Source organism: Mesoplodon mirus (genome assembly GCF_964341445.2).
Source record: "Mesoplodon mirus genome assembly, chromosome: X".
NCBI lineage: Eukaryota > Metazoa > Chordata > Mammalia > Artiodactyla > Ziphiidae > Mesoplodon > Mesoplodon mirus.
Window position 1 is genome coordinate 134,570,704 of NC_138981.1, and position 20,492 is coordinate 134,591,195.

The window sequence follows — 20,492 nt, forward strand, 5'->3', positions numbered from 1 at the left end:
CAAATAAATAAATAAATTGGACTTCATCAAAATTAAAAACCACTGCTCTTCAAAAGACACATTAAAATAGTGAAAAGATAAGCTACAGACTGGGAGAAAATATTTCCAAAACACATATCTAGCAAAGAACATGTATCCAGAATAATAAGAGAAATAAGCAACGTATTTTTAAGATGGGGAAAAGATTTTGGAGCATTTTACCAAAAAGATACACAAGTGGATAATAAACACGTGAACTCAATGTAACTGCTTATCAGAGAAATACAAATTAAAACCCAAACGTGATATCACTACACACCTATTAGAATGGCTATTTTTTTAAATAACAATACCAAGTGCTGGCAAAAATGCTGAGCAATAGGCATTGCTGATAGAAATGCAAAATAGTACAGCCATTTTTGAAAATAGGTTGGCAATTTCTTATAAAGTTAAGTACACACTTACCATATGACCCAGCAATCCCACTCCTGAGTATTTACTGGAGAGAAATAAAAAACTATATTCATACTAATAGCTCCATGCAAATGTTTATACCATGTTTACTCATAATCTCCCCAAACAGGAAACGATGTAAATGGAAATCTAAATGGCCTCCAAATAGCGAATGGGTAAACAAACTGTGGTACATGTGCATATGCACATAATGTAATACTACTCATCAACACAAGGTAAGGAACTAGTACTAATACATACAATATCAAATGCATTTTGCTAAGTGCAAAAATTCAGACTCAAAAGGCTGCATACATATTGTATGATTCCATTAATATGACATTCTGGAAAGGGTAAAACTATAGGAAAAGAAAACATGTCAGAGTGCTTGCCAGAGGCTGGGTGTGAGAGGCAGAGATTATAGTCCTATAGAGATTATAGGACTGTAACCATCTGTCAAAACTCATAGAAAGAACCATACATTAAAAAGAGTAAATTGGGGCTTCCCTGGTGGTGCAGTGGTTGAGAGCCCACCTGCAGATGCAGGGGACACGGGTTCGTGCCCCAGTCTGGGAAGATCCCACATGCCGCGGAGCGGCTGGGCCTGTGAGCCATGGCCGCTGAGCCTGCGCGTCGGGAGCCTGTGCTCCACAACGGGAGAGGCCACAGCAGTGAGAGGCCCGTGTACCTTTTATGTAAAGTAAATTCAGTAATAAAAACCCAAAGAAACAAAATAACCCAATTTTGCACTCCGTGGTTAATTCATAATGAACACAGTGCTAAAGCACAAAGTTCATTCCATCCAAGTAATCTAATGAATACAACCCATAAGAGACTCAAGTATGGGATGTGGTTCTGCCAGAACCATAACAAGCCAACTAGGGACTGAAATTCCTACTCAAACTTGGGTGGGACCAGGGCCAGTAATGCATTCTTCAGGAATTTAACTGCTTGAGATTAACCCTTTTCTAGTGGCCAGTAATACCAGCAGTTCTCATTTTGCATGTCCAATCAGCACCTGCTGTCAGCAGCAATCTGACTTGGGGGCAGGGCTCAGTCAAGCTTGTCTCCCCAGAGTTCAGTTTTCAGAACAGTTTTGTTTTTCCTAATTCTACATCTTCCCTGGGCCCATGCTCAGACTCTCCTCCGAGCTCTGGAGCTGAGGAGCAGCTTCCCTTCCATCGGGTCTTATCTGACTCCTTTGCCTTTCTGACTCACGACACCTTTCACCTCGTGGCAGGATGGGAAGGTGGGGGGTCTCAGATATCTTGCTGGATATCCTCCCCCTGCCCTCCTCTCCCGTGTGCCCAGTGCTAGAACTACTATTGCACCATGAACACAACAGATTCCCATCCCGTCCTATACTGTCCATTTAATACCCCTCCGATCTTTTCCAAGCTTCACTTCCCCACCTTCTATTAAAGGGATAGTCCAAATTCTCTACTCACCAGCTCAGATACCTCAGCCTCAAGCCAAGATTTTAAAACATTCTAAGAGGAAGAAAGCAAAAGAAAAGCAAACAAACTATTCCTTTCCCAAGACACCCCAGTCTCGGTTGCATGCCACTAAAGCAGGATAATCTTCTCACTTAAATAAAGTCATGTCTGAAGTAAAAGAAAGAAAGTGCTTCATTTTAAAAAGTTATACTTATTTTAATCCTTTAGGTAAATCATCTCAAGGCCATTTCTGTTCAGTATACTTGGACAGCACAGATCATCACGGAAATGCTGAAACAGAGATCAATTGCTCACACCTATTAAAAGCCCAAACATTGACCTTCCCGCCCAAGACTAAGGCATACACTCATTTGTCTTTGAAGGAAAATGCCATAGATTGTCTTTTGTACTATTAACCAATGGAAGTTTTATGTCTTATTTACATGTACGTTTTTTCGGGTGGAGGGTCACATTCCATGAAGAAAATCATTTCTGAATTCTTGTCCTCTGACCATCACTTAAAAACAAAAGAATTCACTTACATAAATCACAGAGCTCAAAGATTCCAACTGCCTTTAAAGCATTCTTTAAAAGAATTACTTCTAACAAAAAAATTTTTAACTTGAAGTCCATTTCCTCCTTAGCCACTTTTGCAGGAAAAGTTAATAAAAACAAAAATGTTTAAACTCTATTCAGTGTCCAACTAGAGGGGTGGGATAGGGACGGTGGGAGGGAGACGCAATAGGGAGGAGATACGGGGATGTATGTATATGTATAGCTGATTCACTTTGTTATACAGCAGAAACTAACACACCATTGTAAAGCAATTATACTCCAATAAAGATGTTTAAAAAAAAGATGTTAAACAAAAAACTCTACTGATATTACTATTATCCCATCCTGCATTTAAAACTTCAGATATTGATTGAAATCCCCTTGTTTTGTAATCTCTGTATTTCACAGCATTTCTACAAGGAGAGTTAGCTCCATGAAAGTTAAACCTTTTTCTTTTCTGCTGTCACCACTTCCCACTTCTAAAAGCCCTGGTTGCTATCAAATCCCTGCCTGAAAAGTCAGCAACTGTTCATTTGTTAGGGTCTCAAGGTGGTCCTCAAGACATTCCCTAATTCCCTATCAGAACTTGGCATATCCAGTTGAGACACCTATTCAGGCCTCTGCCTGAATATCAAGGCTTTCCTTTCCAACTCTCTTTTGCTGTTAAAAAAGAGAAATAAGAAAGAAAATCGACTAAAACCCAAAAAAAGAGGGCAGAAGCGTCGTTTACTACTATGTTCCCAGAACAGGAAAGAACTAGAAATATATGGTAAACAGCACTAATGGCTACTGCAGCATGGGAGCAGAAGTTCCAGAAGCGGGTGCAGCTGCTGGCGGCACTTTCCCTGCAGGTAGGGTCCCCCAGATCAGGGAAAGTAGCTGTAAAGCTGCTACACCACTGCCCTTCTATTCTCAAGCTCACATCGCCTTCTGGACAATTTGTATAATCTGGTGCTTTCCTTCAAGGCAATGTTTACAAACGATGAGCTCTCGTGGTTCTTGACTGGAACTTGGCACCTGTCAGGAGCACAGTCACTGCCCCGGTGTCCCTGGGCAATACTTCATCCCCCAACTTTCTGGTGTCCTGGAAAGACAATCTCCCCTTGGTGACGCTTCCAATCACCCAGTTGGAAGCTTGGTGACCTCCTTCAATCTATGGATTCTGGTCACTCTCTCATTTCTTTACTGTGGACTCTCCTCCACCTGTTCCTTTTTCTCCTCCTAGAACTTCTAATAATTTGCACATTATATCTCCTGTACCGGGCTTCCCTGGTGGCACAGTGGTTAAGAATCCACCTGCCAACGCAGGGGACACAGGATTGAGCCCTGGTCCGGGAAGATCCCACATGCCACGGAGCACCTAAGCCCGTGCGCCACAACTATTGAGCCTGCGCTCTAGAGGCCGTGCTCTGCAACAAGAGAAGCCACCACAATGAGAAGCCCCCGCTCACCGCAACTAGAGAAAGCCCTTGCGCAGCAACGAAGACCCAACACAGCCAAACATAAATAAATAAATTAATTAATTAATTAAATTAAACTCCTGTATCTGTCCTCCAAATGTGTCTTTCTTTTCTCTCACGATTTCCATCTCTCTCTATTTTTGTGTGTTTTGAGTTGATGTTCCAGGCCACAGATTTGGATCTCAACAGGGACTGTTCTCTCCTTTAATTCACTGACTGTACTGTTTAGTTGGGAAATCAACTTGTATAGCTTCAGACTTCTCCTATGTTCTGCTCTTGAATCTCCTCAAATGCTCTTGCTATTTTCTATTCAAGTTGTCCTGTTTCCTCCAGCAGGTCTTTTACTGGGATGTGTCCTGATGGATCTTCCTCTCTGGCTGCTACGCCCCTGGGCTGGTAGTTATTTTATTGTTGTTGTCCCCTCTCTGGGGCTCAGTTCTAGATTCTAGAGAGCCTTAAATTGAAGCAGTCCTCCGGGTGGAGGCAGGTGAGAAAGACGCAGCCTCCCAGGTCAAGAATTCGGAAGCAGATAGATTGCCAGTGCCCCGCAAGCAGCCACTGGAGATTTCTGCCTTTGGTTCTGACCACCAAGCTTCTCCCAGGATGCACAGCATCCTCCCCCTCAGCCCACGGCTCCTGGACGCTGGTCTCTAGGCATTTCTGCAGCCCATGGAGGAGAAAGTCCTATACCAGTTCTCTCCACTGGAGCTCCCACAGAGCCGAAATCTTCACTTGCACCCAAGAGCTGGTGGTCTCAGCATATGTTTACCTCAAGAGAAGTAGAGAGACATATGATCCAGCAATCTCACTCCTGGGCATATATCTGGAGAAAACCATAATTCGAAAAGATGCATGCACCCCAATGTTCACTGCAGCACTATTTACAATAGGCAAGACATGGAAGCAACCTAAATGTCCACGGAAGAGGAATGGATAAAGAAGATGGGGTACACATATACAATGGAATATTACTCAGCCATTAAAAAGAATGAAGTAATTCCATTTGCAGCAACATGAGTGGACCTAGGGATTATCATTTTAAGTGAAGTAAGTCAGACAAAGACAAATATCATATGATATCACTTATATGTGGAGTCTAAAAAAATGATACAAATGAACTTATTTACAAAACAGAAACAGACACACAGACTTAGAAGACAAACTTATGATTACCAAAGGGGAAAGGTGGGGGGAGGGATAAATTAGGAGTTTGGGACTAGCAGATACACACTACAATATATAAAATAGATAATCAACAAGGACCTACTACATAGCACAGGGAGCTCTAAAAACACTGTAATAACCTACATGGGGAAAGAAACTGAAAAAGAATGGATATATGTATATGTATAACTGAATCACTTTGCCGTACCCCTGAAACTAACATAACATTGTAAATCAACTATACTCCAATATAAAATAAAAATTAAATTAAAAGAAAAAAGAGAGAAGTAGAGAGATTGGAATTGGGACCTATATTCCAAAGTCTCCCTCTCCACTCCCAGGACTTTGTAACTCCACTAATATTAGGGAATGTGTTATTTCAAGCTATAAATTGACTTTCAATTTGAAAACTCTGCCCAATTTTCTGCTAGGTTTAGTGCAAACATATTCAGAAATTCATTATGGTAAAGAAGCCTCTGATTTTAAAAACTACAAGATTTGTAACATTTTTGGTGCTCTTCACATAGTTTTATCACAAGTCCGGTCAGTGATCAGATTTACACCAGCCCCAAACCCTAGTGCTGAAGAATTAATTTCTCCTGAATAATTAATTGGTCAGTTTCCACGAATAATAATAGTGTGCTTAAAATGTAGCTTGTTATTTTCTTTCTTACAAGACAGATCACCATTTACTTGAAGAAAGTAGCATTTTCAAATACACATCTTTCAAGCCAAACTGATTTTCATTTCCTTTTTTATCATATTGTATTTTGGTCAGCATCCATAAATCAGATTTCATGTACTAAAAGAACCCAACAAATAGCAATCAGTTCTACAGTAAGGCCTTACAAAATGCATTCTTGTATAAACTGTGATTCTCAGGTCACACCAACCTAGGTGTAAAAAGAGAATCACAATGGCAGTTGCATATTAGCATTTCTCTGACCATGCTCCTGTACAATTATGAGAAAATGGTGGCCTCTTCAGCTTCTCAAAAATACTTCCGGTGAGTACCCTGGCTGTGCCTCCTGTGTTCTCTTAGAACTAGCCTTCTTGGCTCCTGAGGCATTCCGTATTTCCTTCTCCTGTACTTATATCTCCTATCACTAAAACTATGCTACCACTGCCAACTGGAAACATTACTGCTAATATCTCTGCCCTCCCATTAGGCCAGTGATGCTCGGGCCCATTGCTAAAGGTCCTGTGACAAGTGAACTGAAGATGTGACTCCCATCACTGCTAAAACAGCCAGTGTTCTGTCCATCGCTTGAAAAAATCTTGGGCTCAATGCAGTTGACAGCTTTCATCCTCAGTAGCCCAGCTTTATGAGCTCTTTTACTGCTTCTCTTATATCTAGAATTCTGGCATGATGCCCAGGGTGCTAGAGCCAGGAAACAATCTGAATTACTAATACCGCACTAAGAATCAGTCCTGTCCCATGGTGGCCTCAGTCCTTGGACCACATTTGCTTGATCTCTCTACTCCAACTCTTAAGTTTTTCCTAATAGGCTTCGCATCTCTCAGGAAAAACAGACTAACGGTGGGCCTTCCCCCCATCAGTTTTCTGGACATGCCTCAATTCCAGCTGTGAAAATACCTTAGACTCATACTAGTGCATCTGGATCCCACTCATTGAATAATTACTGCTGCAACTAATGAAATGTAAATACTTTGTTTGCCATGTAACAATTTTTTCCTCCAACATTCCCTTAATTTTTCAATGAGTTTTTAATGTGGGGATAATTTTCAATTCACAGAAGAGTTACCAAGCTAATACAGAGTTCTCATATACCCTAGGGTGCCAAGTTCCCCTAGGGTGTCACAGTACCTTGTTACATTTGCCACAAGTAACAAACCAACTTCTGCACGTTACTATTAACTAAACTACAAACTTTATTCAGATTCCACTAGTTTTCCCACTCTACCTCCCTTTTTCTCTCCCAGGAGCCAATCCAGAATACCACATGGCATTTTGTTATCTTGTCTTTTTAATCTCCTTTTGTCTGTTAACATCCCTCAGTCTTTCCTTGTCCCTTTAATTTTTAAATGGTTGAAATATTTTCATGTCAGTTCTACGAAGAGTCTGAGCCCTGCTCTGCCTAGATACTAAAGGTTATGGAAAATATTTCTTCCCATTAATTCTGAAAAGGCAGGTTTGTCAAACAGAAAGGAGCAAGAAAGCTCTAGAGTGTTGCTTTATAATATAACAAATCACAGATTATATTTCTGAGGTTGGGCTTTCCTCTACTCCTTCAAAACAGGCAACCTTTTTATGGAGGCCAGGAACAAAAATCTCTACACTTTACACACACCCTCTGCTTGGTTGACTAGTTTGCAACTGTGAGCCAGGGTTTCTCCAGCTATTACTGTTCCACCGTCAACACTGTGGACGCCAAGTGCGGCACTCACTGCTAGCTACATACCCAACACCACTCACATCTTCCTCTTCCAAAAGAAACCCAGCTTTGTTTACCGCAGCAATGTGTCTGGCTAAAAAATGGCAAGCTTCAGGCTTCCTTGCAGCTCTGTGTGGCCAGGCAACATCATGCTGGCCAATGAGATGTAAGCAGAAGTGTACTAGATGGGGCTTCTGAGAAAGCTATTATTTTTCTTATTTTTTAAAAAAAGGAAAAAAACGAGCAGCTGGCATATGCCTCGTGCCCTCTATTCTTCTCTCTTTTCCCTGCATAAAATGTGATTTCAAGGCCTGGAGGAGGCGCAGTCAACTTGCAAGCATGGGGACATCAAGGACAGTAAAGGGGGAAGCAGAAAGAGCTTCTGTATCAGTTCCACACGGCCTGTGTCCAGACTTTTTATTACACGTGATAATAAATAAACTAAAAATAAAACCTTTTAATTAGGTCAATATTTGTCAGGTTTAGGTGATATGTAATCTAATGTAATCATACTGATAAAGCCACGCTTGCAACACGCACTGACCCAGTACTGCAGTAGACAGTGACCCTCAGTCACCACTTTAAATCATCTCTGAGAAATCAAGAGAATGAGAAAAATGCCAGGAGATTTGAGATAGACAATCTTCCACATCTCAAAAAGGACATACGAACCTCCAAACTTAGTCAGTTCCCGGCAGGACTCTAAACACGACTCTTACTAAGCAAATTCACACTTCTGAAGGACTTTGCTTACTGCCTTTCAGGTGAAAGTTCACTTGACTTTGGCAGCTCATCGAGCCCAAATGAATGATCAAACCAAGGTCCACTGTAGCTTAGAAACATTTCTCTGCCCTGGTATTAAAAGCCCTTCTTGGAGTGCTCTGTTGATGTCAGGAGGATAAGCCAGTCGTGTATGCTGCCCTGCAGAGCGAGGCGGAGTTTGTGAGTCTGTGGCTGGCGAAGGCAAAAGCACGCAGAGACCCACCATCCAGTCTTAACATCGTTGATACAACACATTGTCTGTCGACACTGGTTAAGCTCTTTACACAGATTATCTCATTTGACGCTCACAATGCCCCAATGAGCTGCATTCTATTTATTATTCCCATTTTACAAAAGGAACCTGAACAGAGATCAAGTAACTTGCCCAAGAAGACTGGCTAACAAAGAGCCTCTTCTTTGGAATTCAGAAAACTTGAGCAATCTGTCCTTTGATTGGTTCCCTGTGTGCAGCACTGGGACACTGCTACAACGCCCCCCCTCCATGAAGATTGCCTTCTTCTCCTGCTACTGGTCACTGGCACTGAACTCACACAGAATCAACCTTCCCCCCACATCTCATGTAACGTATGTATATGACAAATGGCAATCAGAAAAGCTCTAGTCCTCAGTATTTCAACATTAAGACTAATCCTTCCTTTCATTCTTTGAACAGAGTAGGTGTCAGCATCACTCTTTCACTGAAGCCAAACTTACTCCTGCTTTTCCTAGCGGTTACCTATTAGACTGATTTCTTGGTTTTGTACCTCAGATTCCATATAGGTTAGGTGCTCCATCAGTTAGAAGTGCATATGGCTGCAGGTGATAGAAAAGCCACCTTAGGAAAGCTTAATCAAATAGAGGTTTCTTTTTCTCACACAAGAAGTCTGGTGGTAGGTGGCTGCTGGCAGTGGTTCACTGACACTACTGTGATTCTCTTGGCTAGCCCCCCATGGTTTCCCTAGGTTTCCCTAGGCATCACATCCACAATCAAGGCAGGCATTACAGAGGAGGAGGCAACATCAGCCAAATTTGTCCCCCTTTCTCAAAAAAGCAAAAGCTTCCCCAGGAACTTCCCAAAAATGTATGTTTACATCTTATTTGCAAAGAAATATGTCATGTGGCCACTCTAGCTGCAGGGGGGCTGGAAACGTGCATATTTAGGTTTTCCAGCCTCTAGGGTAAAGGCAGGCAGGGGAGAATGAGGCTGGGAATGGAGGTAGAGTTAACCAGCCCAGTGTCTGCCACAGATCGCATGCTTATTGTTCTTAAAGGATAAAGAGAAAATAATGTGATTATCTCATAATGAAGTAGATACTTGAACTGACCTTGAGCATTAGTACTTCCACTTGTGCAGGCTTATTGGTGATGTTTCAGCTATGAACACGAGTCCTGACACTGAACCCCAAGCTACAAGAGAAATTCCAACCCAAACGTTTAACATCAAGCTCTGAAGTGTAGAGAGCTTAGAAGTTATCACTCCCAACCTTACAACCAGAAAAACATTAAGCCAACAGAAAAGCAATGACTTTTCTTAGACCCAGAGAATGGAGGTCACAGGGCAAACTGCCAGCCCCAAATGTGGAGAGAGGTGAATATAGATAATCACAACAGAGATCTAATTACCTGAGGCAGAAGCCACTGGAGCCAATTATTGGTGGGAATACTTAAATGCTGGTTTTGATGAATTGCTTGAGGCTGAGTGTAGACTAGCTGAAGAGTTGAAAACTCCTGGGGGACGAATCTTGGGGGAAGGCCTACATTTTCATGGGTTTTGCCTCCAGGTACCACCCCCCCTCCAGGTTCTCAGAGTGAAGTTCAGAGAAAAATTCCCTGTTGTGTGCAGGAGGATGGAAAGCATAACCATTTTGAAATACACCCAGTGTTCTCCATAACAAAGGCCTGCTCTCCAAGGGAAATTACCTTACCAGAGCCCTTCCTAACCTGGGGGAGGAGCTATGAGCCAGTGTAGTCCCCTCTAACCTTTCTGTGTCACCTAAAGGGAGAAAAAAAAAAGCTAAGAAGTGCTTCTGAAGATCATAGCCCAGGGACTCATGAGGAACCCAGCAAGCAAGAAGAATGAAGCAAAATATTTAGTGTTGAAAGAGGGGGGAAAAACTAGTATCCTGTATCCAGTGAAATTATCCTTCAAAGGTGATGAAGAAATAAAGACCTTTTCAGCCTAAGACTGAGAGAAATGTTTTAAAAAGTAGTTAAAAGTTCTTCAGACAGAAGGAAAATTACACAGGTCAGAAACTCAAATCTCCATTAAGAAAAGGAAGGGTTTTGGGAAGCGATAAATGAAGATAAAATAAACTTTTATTTTCTCTTAATCTTAATTGATCTAATAGACCTATCTTTTCAAATCACTAATAGCAACAATGCATTGGTGATTATGGTACATGGATAAGCGAAATTAAATGGTAGGAGAGACAGAAGTGAATGGGAACACTCTTTAATAAGGTACCTGCACTACACATAAAGCAGTATAGTGTTATTTGAAAATAAACTTAAATTAGCTGTAAATATATATTGCAAATTCTAGGGAAACCACTAAAATTTTTTAAAAGAAGTAAACTGATATCCTAAGAGAGGAGAAAACATACAATCATATAAATTGCTCAATTAAAGTCAGAGAAGACAGAAAAAGAGAGGAAGATTAAAAAAGAACAAGTGCAATGAATAGAAGAGTTACAAAATGGTATATTAAAACAACTATATGAATAATCACTTTAAATGTGAATGCTCTAAATACATGAATTAAAAGATGGAGAATGACAAAGTGGATTTAAAATGAAGATGCAACTATACATTGTTTAAAAAAACCTCACTTTAAATATAATGACACAGCTAAGGGGACTTGCCTGGTGGTCCAGAGGTTAAGAATCTGCCTTCCAATGCAGGGGACAAGGGTTCGAGCCCTGGTAGGGGAACTAAGATCCCACATGCCACGGGGCAACTAAGCCCATGTGCCACAACTACTGAGCCTGCATGCCACAACTAGAGAGCCCATGAGCCACAACTACTGAGCCCATGTGCTCTGGAGCCCACGCACCACAACTAGAGAGAAGCCCGTGCATTGCAACAAAGAGCCCATGCACCACAATGAAAAGATCCCGTGTGCTGCAACTAACACCCAACACAGCCATAAATAAATAAATAAAAGACACAACTAGATTAAAAGTAAAGGGGTGAAGAGATATATACCATGCTAACATGAATCAAAGGAAAGCTGGATTATCTATGTTAATTTCAGATAAAGCAGGCTTCAGAGCATGGAACATTATCAGAGATAAAGAAGAGCATTACATAATGATAAAGAAGTCAATTCTCCAAGAAGACATAAAATTTCTTAATGTATACGCAGCCAACAAGAGTGTCAACATATGTGAGGCAAAAGCTGACAGATCTACAAGGAGAAATAGATCCATTGTTATATTTGGAGATTTCAACACCCTTCTGTCAGTAACTGATAGATCGAGCAGGCAGAAAATCAGTAAGGATATAGTTGAACTGAACAGATCCATCAATCTACTTGATCTACTTGACAGCTATAGACTATTTCAGCCAACAGTAGGATACACATTCTTCTCAAGTTCACATGGAACATTCACCAAGAATGGTCCATAAAACATACCATAACAAATTTGAAATAGTAGAAATCATACAGTGTCTTCTCTCAGACCACAATGGAACTAAACTAGAAATCAACAACAGAAAGATAATTGTGAAATCCCCAAATATTTGGAGATTAAACAACACACCTCTAAATAACACATGGGTAAAAGGAGAAGTTTCAAGAGAAATTTTGAAATATTTTGAACTAAATTAAAAAAATACAATTTATCAAAATTTATGGGATACAGCAAAAGCAGTGGTTAGAGAGAGATTTATATACCAGCAATGAACAATTGGAATTTGAAATTAAAAATACAACACCACTTACAGGAGCACCAAAAAAATGAGATACTTAGGCATAAATCTTACAAAATATGTACAGTATCTATATGAGGAACACTACAAAACCTTGAAGACAGAAATCAAAGAAGATCTAAGAATGATTAGACATCCATATGCATTTTATTTTATGCATATAAAAATAAAATAAATAAGTCTAGACACAGACCTTATACATTTCACAAAAATTAACTCAAAATGGATCACAGACGTAAATGTAAAACACAAAACTATAAACTTCTAGAAGGTGACAAGGGAGAAGATCTAGGTGAACTTAGGTTTGGTGATGACTTTTGGGGTACAATACCAAAAGCATGATCCATGAAAGAAAAAAATTGATTAAGTCGGACTTTTTAATTAAAAACCTCTACTCTGTGAAAGACTGTTAGGCGAATGAAAAGACAAGCCACAGACTGGGAGAAAATATTTGCAAAACACAATCTGATAAAGAGCTGGTATCCAAAATATACAAAGGACTATTAATACTCACCAATAAGGAAACAACCCAATTTTAAAATGGGCAAAAGATCTGAACAGAGACCTTCTCAAAGAATATACAGATGGCAATAAGCATATGAAAAGATGCTCAGCATCTTAAGTCATTAGGGAATTGTGAACTAAAACAGCAGTGAGATTCCACTGCACACCTGTTAGGATGGCCAACATCCAGAACACTGACAGCACCAAATGTTGGGTTGGGTTGGGCGAGGCTGTGGAGCAACAGGAGCTCTCATTCATCACTGGTGGGAGTGCAAAATGGTCCAGCCACTGTGGAAGACAGTTTGGCGGTTTCTTAGAAAACTAAACATACTCTTACCATGGGATCCAGCAATCACACTCCTAGGTATTTACCCATATGAGGTGAACACTTACGTCCATACAAAAACCTGCACATGGATGCTTATAGCAGCTCTATTCATAATCGCCAAAACTTGGAAGCAATCAAGATGTCTTTCCGTAGGCGAATGGATAAATAAGCTGTGATACATCCAGACAATAGAATATTATTCTTCCCTAATGAGAAATGAGCTATCAAACCATGAAAAGACATGGAGGAACCTTAAATGCTATCGCTAAGTGAAAGAAACCAATGTGAAAAGGCCCCATACTGGATGAATCCAACTCTATGACATTCTGGAAAAGGCAAATCTATGGAGGCAGTAAAAAGATCAGTGGTTGCCTAGGGTTAGGGGGTCGAGCTGATGAATAAATAGGTGGAGCCCAGGGAATTTTTAGGGTGGGGGAACTAGTCTATATGATACTATAATGGGGGGTGCATGACATTATGCATTTGTCAAAACCCATACACTATACAACACAAAGAGTCAACCTTAATGTAAACTAATGTACGGACTTTGGCTAATAAAATATATCAATTTGGCTCATCAGTGATAGCAAATAAACCACAGTAATGCAAGATGTGAACAATAGAGGAAACTGGGAGGGAGATACCAGGGAACTGATATGCGAACTCTCTACTATCTCCTTGATATTCCTGTAAATCTAAAACTGTTCTAAAACGTAAAGACTATTATTTAATTATTTTTCTAATATCTAGTTCAAAGGAGACGTCAAAGTGAAGTGAGATTGTCAGAGAATGTGTCATGAAAGAAGTGAGGCTTTAGCTGGCTCCAAGCGGGTCCATAGGATTTCTAGAGTTGGAAAGGGCAAAGGGCATTTTAGCTGGGATTGAGGCATGAAAAAGATTCAAAGGGCTCAAATTTCGAAGGAGCAGGAAATAACACAGAATAAATCAATGCAAAGACAACAGGCAACAATTTAATGGAAGCTAGGGGCCAAGGCAAGTCTAGAGGTGCTGAAGCATCATTCCAATTGGATAAATACAAGCACGGGAACAGATTTGACCCAAGCTGCATCCTCAACACATATTCATTCATTTATTCATTCATTTCATAAATCAGTAGGCACCTGCTATGTTCCAAACACTGTGGTAGGCACTGGGGACAAGCAGTGAATAAAAGAAACAAAAATCTCTGTTCTCACTGAGCTTATATTCTAGTGATGAGACAGACAGAACTTACCTGATGTTTTCAAGAAATAGCAAAGAAGCCAGTATGGCTGGAAAGGAGTGAAGGGAGGAGGTAGAAGGTGAGATCAAGGAGATAACAGAGGCCAGTGGGTGAAGGGCACTGAGGCCAGAATTAATAAGGACTTTGGCCTTTACCCTGAGGCATTTAGGGTACAATTGGAAGGTTTTGAATAGCAGAGTGACTTGATTGACACCTGAATAGGGTCTGTCTCTGTGTTGAGAATAGACAGAGGATAAGAGTGGCTGCAGGGAAACCAGTGAAATTGTTACAATAATCCAGGTAAAAGAGGATAGGGACTTGGACCATGGTTTCAGCAGCACAAGTGGTGAGAAACAGATTGTGGACTCTGAAAGGATTTGTTGATGGATTCAACAAATGTGTGAGAGAAAGAGAAGGTCAAAATGACCCAGTTTTAGGCCTGAGCAACCACCCTGAAGAAGGGGCTGCCAGTGAGAGAGAGAGAGAAGAATATGGGAGGAACAAGCTCATGAGCGGGGCTGGGCCTGTGTCTGAATTCAGCTGAGCTGAGACTCAGAGTTAAGTGGGCAAGACTAAATCATAGTACATACAGGTAGTGAGGATAGGCATGCATTCATTCATCCAACATTTCCTAAAATCAACCACTTTGAATGTGCCAGGGACACAAAGATAAATAAGACGTCTTCCCTGCCCGTAAGGAACTAACAGTCCAACGAGGAAAACAGAAATATAAATAAGTGATGCTAGCACATTAAGCCTCATGGGTGAGGTATTCAACATTTACCGAGTCCCTGCTATATGCCAAGCAGCATGGTGAGGAAGCAGGAGGTGTGTACAAAGTTCTTTAAGAGCACAAAAGAAATTCTTGCAAAGGTTTGTAAAGACATTCACAAGGATTTTCACCACAGTGTGACATCAGGGAGTTGGCAGTAACCTAGACGCCCATCACTAGGGAAATCACAGCGATGTGGATATAGCTCAAGAACGCAGTGTTGAGTGAAAACAGTGGGAAATAGAGATTTACAGTCCAGTACCGTCTTTGTAAATGTAAAAGGCATACACAAAACACCGCATGTCTTAAATGATCAAGGATCTATATCAAACATATTGCAGCTTGTGTCTAGAAGAAGAATGAGAGCGGGTATTGAGAAAGACGAGGACAAATAATTTAAACAATGTAAAATAATATAAATAAGAGAGGGGCCTTGCAGGGACAGAGGATGACAATGTGCTGAGAATTGAGAAGCAAAGTTAACTCTCTGCACCTGAGATACAAATAACAAGCTAATGGGAATCCAGCCAGTAACCCTAACGAGAAGAATATTTCAGGGGGCCGAGAAGCATGGGGAGACATGAAGGCATGAAAGTGCATCAGCGGTTCAGGGAACACCACCAGGTTTAGTGCAGCTTGTAGTGGTTATGAAGAGCTGGTAATATTTGAATATTTGAACAACACCCTACACATGGAAGGTATAACCATTCTAATCAATCTGTCCCCCTTTACTACATTGGGGTTAAAGCTCATGCTCTGCTCTGCTTCCATGCAGCCAACTGGTGAGATTCTCCTTCAGCCTCATTGGAATCTTTGCATCTTGTGACTACTCCAGAAACCCTAGTTCAGTAGATCATCCCTGTTTACCATGGCCTCAAGGAATGTGGCCCTTGATCTGAGGCTTTCATGCTGGAGTTCCACCAGCAGCAATGCTGCTGCTCTGGCTAGGAGTGGGGTGGGAAGGGAACTGGAGGCCCAAGCATGCCTCGCATTCTGGGGCACCTGCCTGGGGCGGTTCAACCCGCCTCCACCGACTCAGTGCTGCCAGTTAACTCTCACTGGTCACATTCCAGCTGGAGTCATTTCCCAGCTCTGACCAATGTCTCACTAGCACTCAGCACGGTGTCCGGCATATGGTAGGGGCTCAATAAACTTCTCAGTTGAATACAAGCCTTCCAAAGGAAACCTAGGTCAAGGTGGATACAAGCAGGATGCAGAAGCAGGAATGAGAAAGAACTGGGGTTTGCTGTACTATGGAGGGTAAAGGGAAAGAGCTGCAAGAAAACAGGTGCACAGGCCCTTGTAGACAGGTCGCCTCTGGTGCACAGTGGGCATACAGTAGGCGTGAAATAGTAGGAAAATAAACTGTAAAGAAATTAACAAGTGTTTAACACATTTTCTTTTTTACGTATGTCAAGTAAAAGTATGAAACTGAATCGAGGGAAGGGAAGTATGTGGGTCAGTGCTGGGTCTGTGGAAAGACTACCACTTCCAGAGGTCCTGACACACTCCACTGCCCCTCCGAGGACACAGAATGCATCCACAGGACGGCCCAAAATCTCTTGGGGAAGGGAGGGCGTTACTCTCACCTTCAGCCTCTAAGGGTCACACAAGGCTGAGTCACCGCGGTTGCCACTGTCACTAGTTCAAAGTCTTCTTCAATCTAATTCTTCACCTTCATTCTTGTCCCCCACTCCACCTCCAGCTCAATTAGGCTCTGCCCCACTTTAAAAAAAACAAAAAACAAAACACCTCCAACCCAAGCCAGCCCGGACCTGGATAAGTGAACACACTAGTTTGCTACCGGAGGCCCTTTCCCACGCCTCGGCTCGCCCCCGCTAAAGGAATGGGCGCTCTGGTCCTCGCCAGGCGAAGCGAAGCGGTGAGACCCGTCTCCGCCCTTCCCGCCTTCCCGCCCGCCGCCGAGCCCGCGCACGCCGAGCCCGCGCGCCTTACGTCGGGCCCGGCCCCCCGGTCCGTTCCCAGCAGCGCGCAGGCGCGCGCTCCTGGGCCCGCGAGGGGAAGGAGGGCGGGGCCGAGGGGCCGAACCTGTGGGGGAAGAGGCGGCGTCGGTCACGTGACGCGGTTTCACTGTTTACACGCGGAGCGGCCGGAGCGTTCGGCCTCAGTCAGGCGCTCCGCTCCGTTTCGGTTTCACTTCCGGTGAGAGGCCGCCTCAGAGCGGGCGTTGAGCCGACGGCGAGCGCAGGCGGCGGCGGTGACTGCGGCGCCGCTGCCGGGGGGCGTGCAGCAGCGCGGCGGCAGCGGCGGCTGGGCCTCGATCGCCCGCAGCCCACCTCTCAGGGGCGGGCTCCCGGAGCGAGCAGGGCGGACGAGAAGATGGAGGAGCTGGTGGTGGAAGTGCGGGGCTCCAATGGCGCTTTCTACAAGGTACTTGACTCCAGGGCAGGCCCCATCTTCGCCCTTCTTTCCCTCCCTTTTCTTCTTAGCCTCGGCCGGAGGCAGGCCTGGGGCCCTCTTCCCGAACGCCGCGCCCGGGGCCAGGGCGCGCTCGGCGGGATGTTGTTTGGGAGGGAGGGAAGGATCGGACTTCGGGCCTGTAGGAAGCCCCTTGAGCCCCGCTGCCTCTCCTGTATGAGGCCCCGGCGCCTGTCGGAATGAGAAGCGGGCAAGGAAAAGAGGGTGCCCTTTCGGGGGCCGAGCCCCGGCAGGGAGAGCTGGGGATGGGCGAGGGCCGACGGCAGGTAGGAGATCCGGGCGGGAAGGGCCGGTATCCGCGCGAAGTGACGGTGACGGTTTATTTCTGTTTTCTTAAATATCCTCTCCCAGTGGGATCCGGGCCTGACGTGTGGGTAGTTGCCGAGGAGCGGGGGGCGCTTCCGTCAAGCCGCCTCCTGCCTTGCAAAGAGGGTTTGCCATCTCCTTTGGCTTCTCTTTTCCTGTCCAGCATTGGGACTTCGGAGAGCTCCACTGTTCTGGGCGAGCGGTGTGAAGAAAGAGTAGTAAGAAGCTGTAGTCGGTACCAAATCACAATGGCAACTGATTATTAGTGACCTTTCTTTGTGGATTTTAGATTCAAAAGTTTCAGGAAGACCCAGACATATCCAAGTAATGGTTTAAAGAAGTTGGTAATCTTGAATATTCGTGGCCCCTCCTCCCTTGTTATAAATGTGGGCAAATTCAGGAATACAGATGCTTCAGCGTCTAAAAACATTGGCAACTCTGCTACTTAAGAAAAAAAATTAACCCTCCAAAGGCCTGGATACATGCCATGAAACTTCAGGAAATTAACTAAGTGTATCATTATTGGGGAATTTTTTTAAGTGAGTGGAAATAATTGTTCTGTGCTCCAAGGGCTTGACTATCTCCTCTGTGTAATGTTGCAGTGAACTGTATTGTTGAGGTTTTAAATAGGCATGCATGGTTTTGCTGCGGGCTTTTCGTTTTTTAAGTTACACCATTGCAGATCTTACTAATATCTTACATTTTCAAAAGGAGGCTTAAACATATTTTCCTATGTCGGTAGTGCGTCTCTTGGTCCATACTTGCTGTAGATCTAGCAGTCTATAAGTTCTCATTTCCTCTTGAATGTCTCTATATAACTTCTGTGAGTAATGTCCCACCTTACTGCAGTATCTTGGCAACAGAAGGTGCATATAGAAGGAAGCATGGGAATTAAATATTGCCATTGTCCAAATGCAATTCTTAAATCTATATAGGATTACATAAACGTTTCAAACGAGGTATATAGGGAAATAAACATTGACTTAACTATATATGTGTTTACCAATTTTATGGAGATTTTGGAGATCAATATATTTAATGAGTGAGTAAAGTATGTAAACTGTTCCATACTTTTAGCAAAATGATGCAGTCAAAATTCTGGTTTCATATTTTTCAGTGATCCATAATTCTGCTGGTTAGTTTGTTTAGAATCGTTCTGCTTCCCAGATTGGTAGTTTTGCTCACTAGATTTGGGGCACTAACTGTAATAAATATGAGCAGGGGCTAATGGTTGAGCGGTGTTCTAATAGATCTGTGATATTAGCTTAGATTAGATGCCACTCTTACTGTCTTTTAGTGGAGTTTGCTTGCTACAGAGGGCAAGCAGTACATCGTGGTCTTGAAGGATGTATTGTTCTGTTTGAGCAACCTGTGATTTGCTTCTGTGATTTTGCTTGCAAACTGATTGGAATATAAGAAAGGCCCTCTATCTCTGCTCTTAATCCCCCCCCCCATTTTTGTTTTTTAACGAGGTTGCTTAATTTGAAGGTGAATAAAAGGAATGGGTTGTCCCTTAGTTCCTTGAGGGGAAATATTAAACATGAACAAACGTGTGCAGAGAAATTGCTGTTATGTTTATTTAGTTAAGGTTTTGTTTTTAAGAAAACCTCAAATGGTCCGTATTGGTAGAAAAAATAGTTTCTATAATGAAAAAGGTTTAAATTCTTATAAGGCTCAATATTGATGTGAGTTATAAAAGCAAAGCAGAAGTAAACTGAGTTACTTGTCCAGTGGGATGGGCAGAAAAGATGGGAAATAAAGATGAATAAAAAATGAACTATTATGGAGAAATGTTACATTTATGAAAAAATTGGGAACCTGGGTTCATCAGATTGATTGAAAAGGCTTAAAGAACTAAACAACTCAAACAGCTTCAGTATAATTGAATTCAGACTTTGATTTGCCTAACAGAACCACCATATTGTAAGGTACAGTTCTCCATCTTCTGAGCACATGGTCCAAATTTGCAGTATAAACTGGGTAGAGTATATGCTGGGAACAGTTGGGTTTTCCCCTCTAAAAAATTAACTCAAACTTAGGATTCAGAATTACCAGAACCATGAAACCTAAACCCTAAGGTTGTAACAGCTCATTTCTATTTTTCCCTCTGGTGTTTATTCTTAAAAACTCGAAAGTTGGATTTAGTAACTGTCAGAGCCACTACTTTTGTGCTTAGGTATTTCTTTGACTTAGAAAAAGTCATGTAATGAAAATTTTCTTCACATTTACTCTGAAGTCTTCTGTACTTCAAGGAAGTAAATTGTTCAGGTCAACCACATGTTTTTTTCTTCCCAGGCTAAATAACCTTTTTAGTGTTTAGTATCTTTATGGAAGCATCAGTACTCCCCTTTTGAGTTGAGCACTTTCCAACTTCATACTCACACACTCTGAAAACCTCCAAATTATTAACTAAATGTAAAATTCAGTGGTATAATAATTGGCTTTCTGATTCCTGCCCACTATGGGAATGTGCTTCCTGAGATGACTACAATCATGATTTTAACTGTTAACAGGTGCTGAGAGCTCTTGAGGTGCCAGGCAGGGTTCTAGGTGCTTTACCTCTCTTAATTTGTTTAATCACCTCCCACGACCCTGAGTTACCATTGTTATTCCCATTTTATAGATGAGGACTTAGATGTACAGAGAGATGAGGTGAGTAAGTTATTACTAGTGTCAGAGCTAGTAAGGGTCAGATCTGGGCTTTGAGATCAGGTAATCTGACTTCCTGAAGTGATGAAATTTAGCTTAAAGAAATGAATTGGATTTGATTTCCCGGCCATTTTTGT

General features: G+C 42.3%; 1 protein-coding gene across 15 annotated transcripts in view; it reads left to right on the top strand.

Annotated features, from left to right (window-relative positions):
• The first annotated feature begins 17,064 nt into the window (after positions 1-17,064).
• FMR1 (fragile X messenger ribonucleoprotein 1) overlaps positions 17,065-20,492 on the top strand; it is a 37,542-nt gene continuing 34,114 nt past the window's right edge. For 6 of the 15 annotated variants that reach the window (XM_082610735.1, XM_082610743.1, XM_082610742.1 and 3 more), the window contains exon 1: positions 17,067-17,352. In XM_082610735.1, coding sequence (XP_082466861.1) covers positions 17,302-17,352 — 51 coding nt within the window. In that variant the 5' untranslated portion in view covers positions 17,067-17,301. Of the gene's footprint in view, positions 17,353-20,492 lie in introns of all 15 variants that reach the window. The other 9 variants (XM_082610744.1, XM_082610747.1, XM_082610737.1 and 6 more) reach the window with 3 other exon arrangements.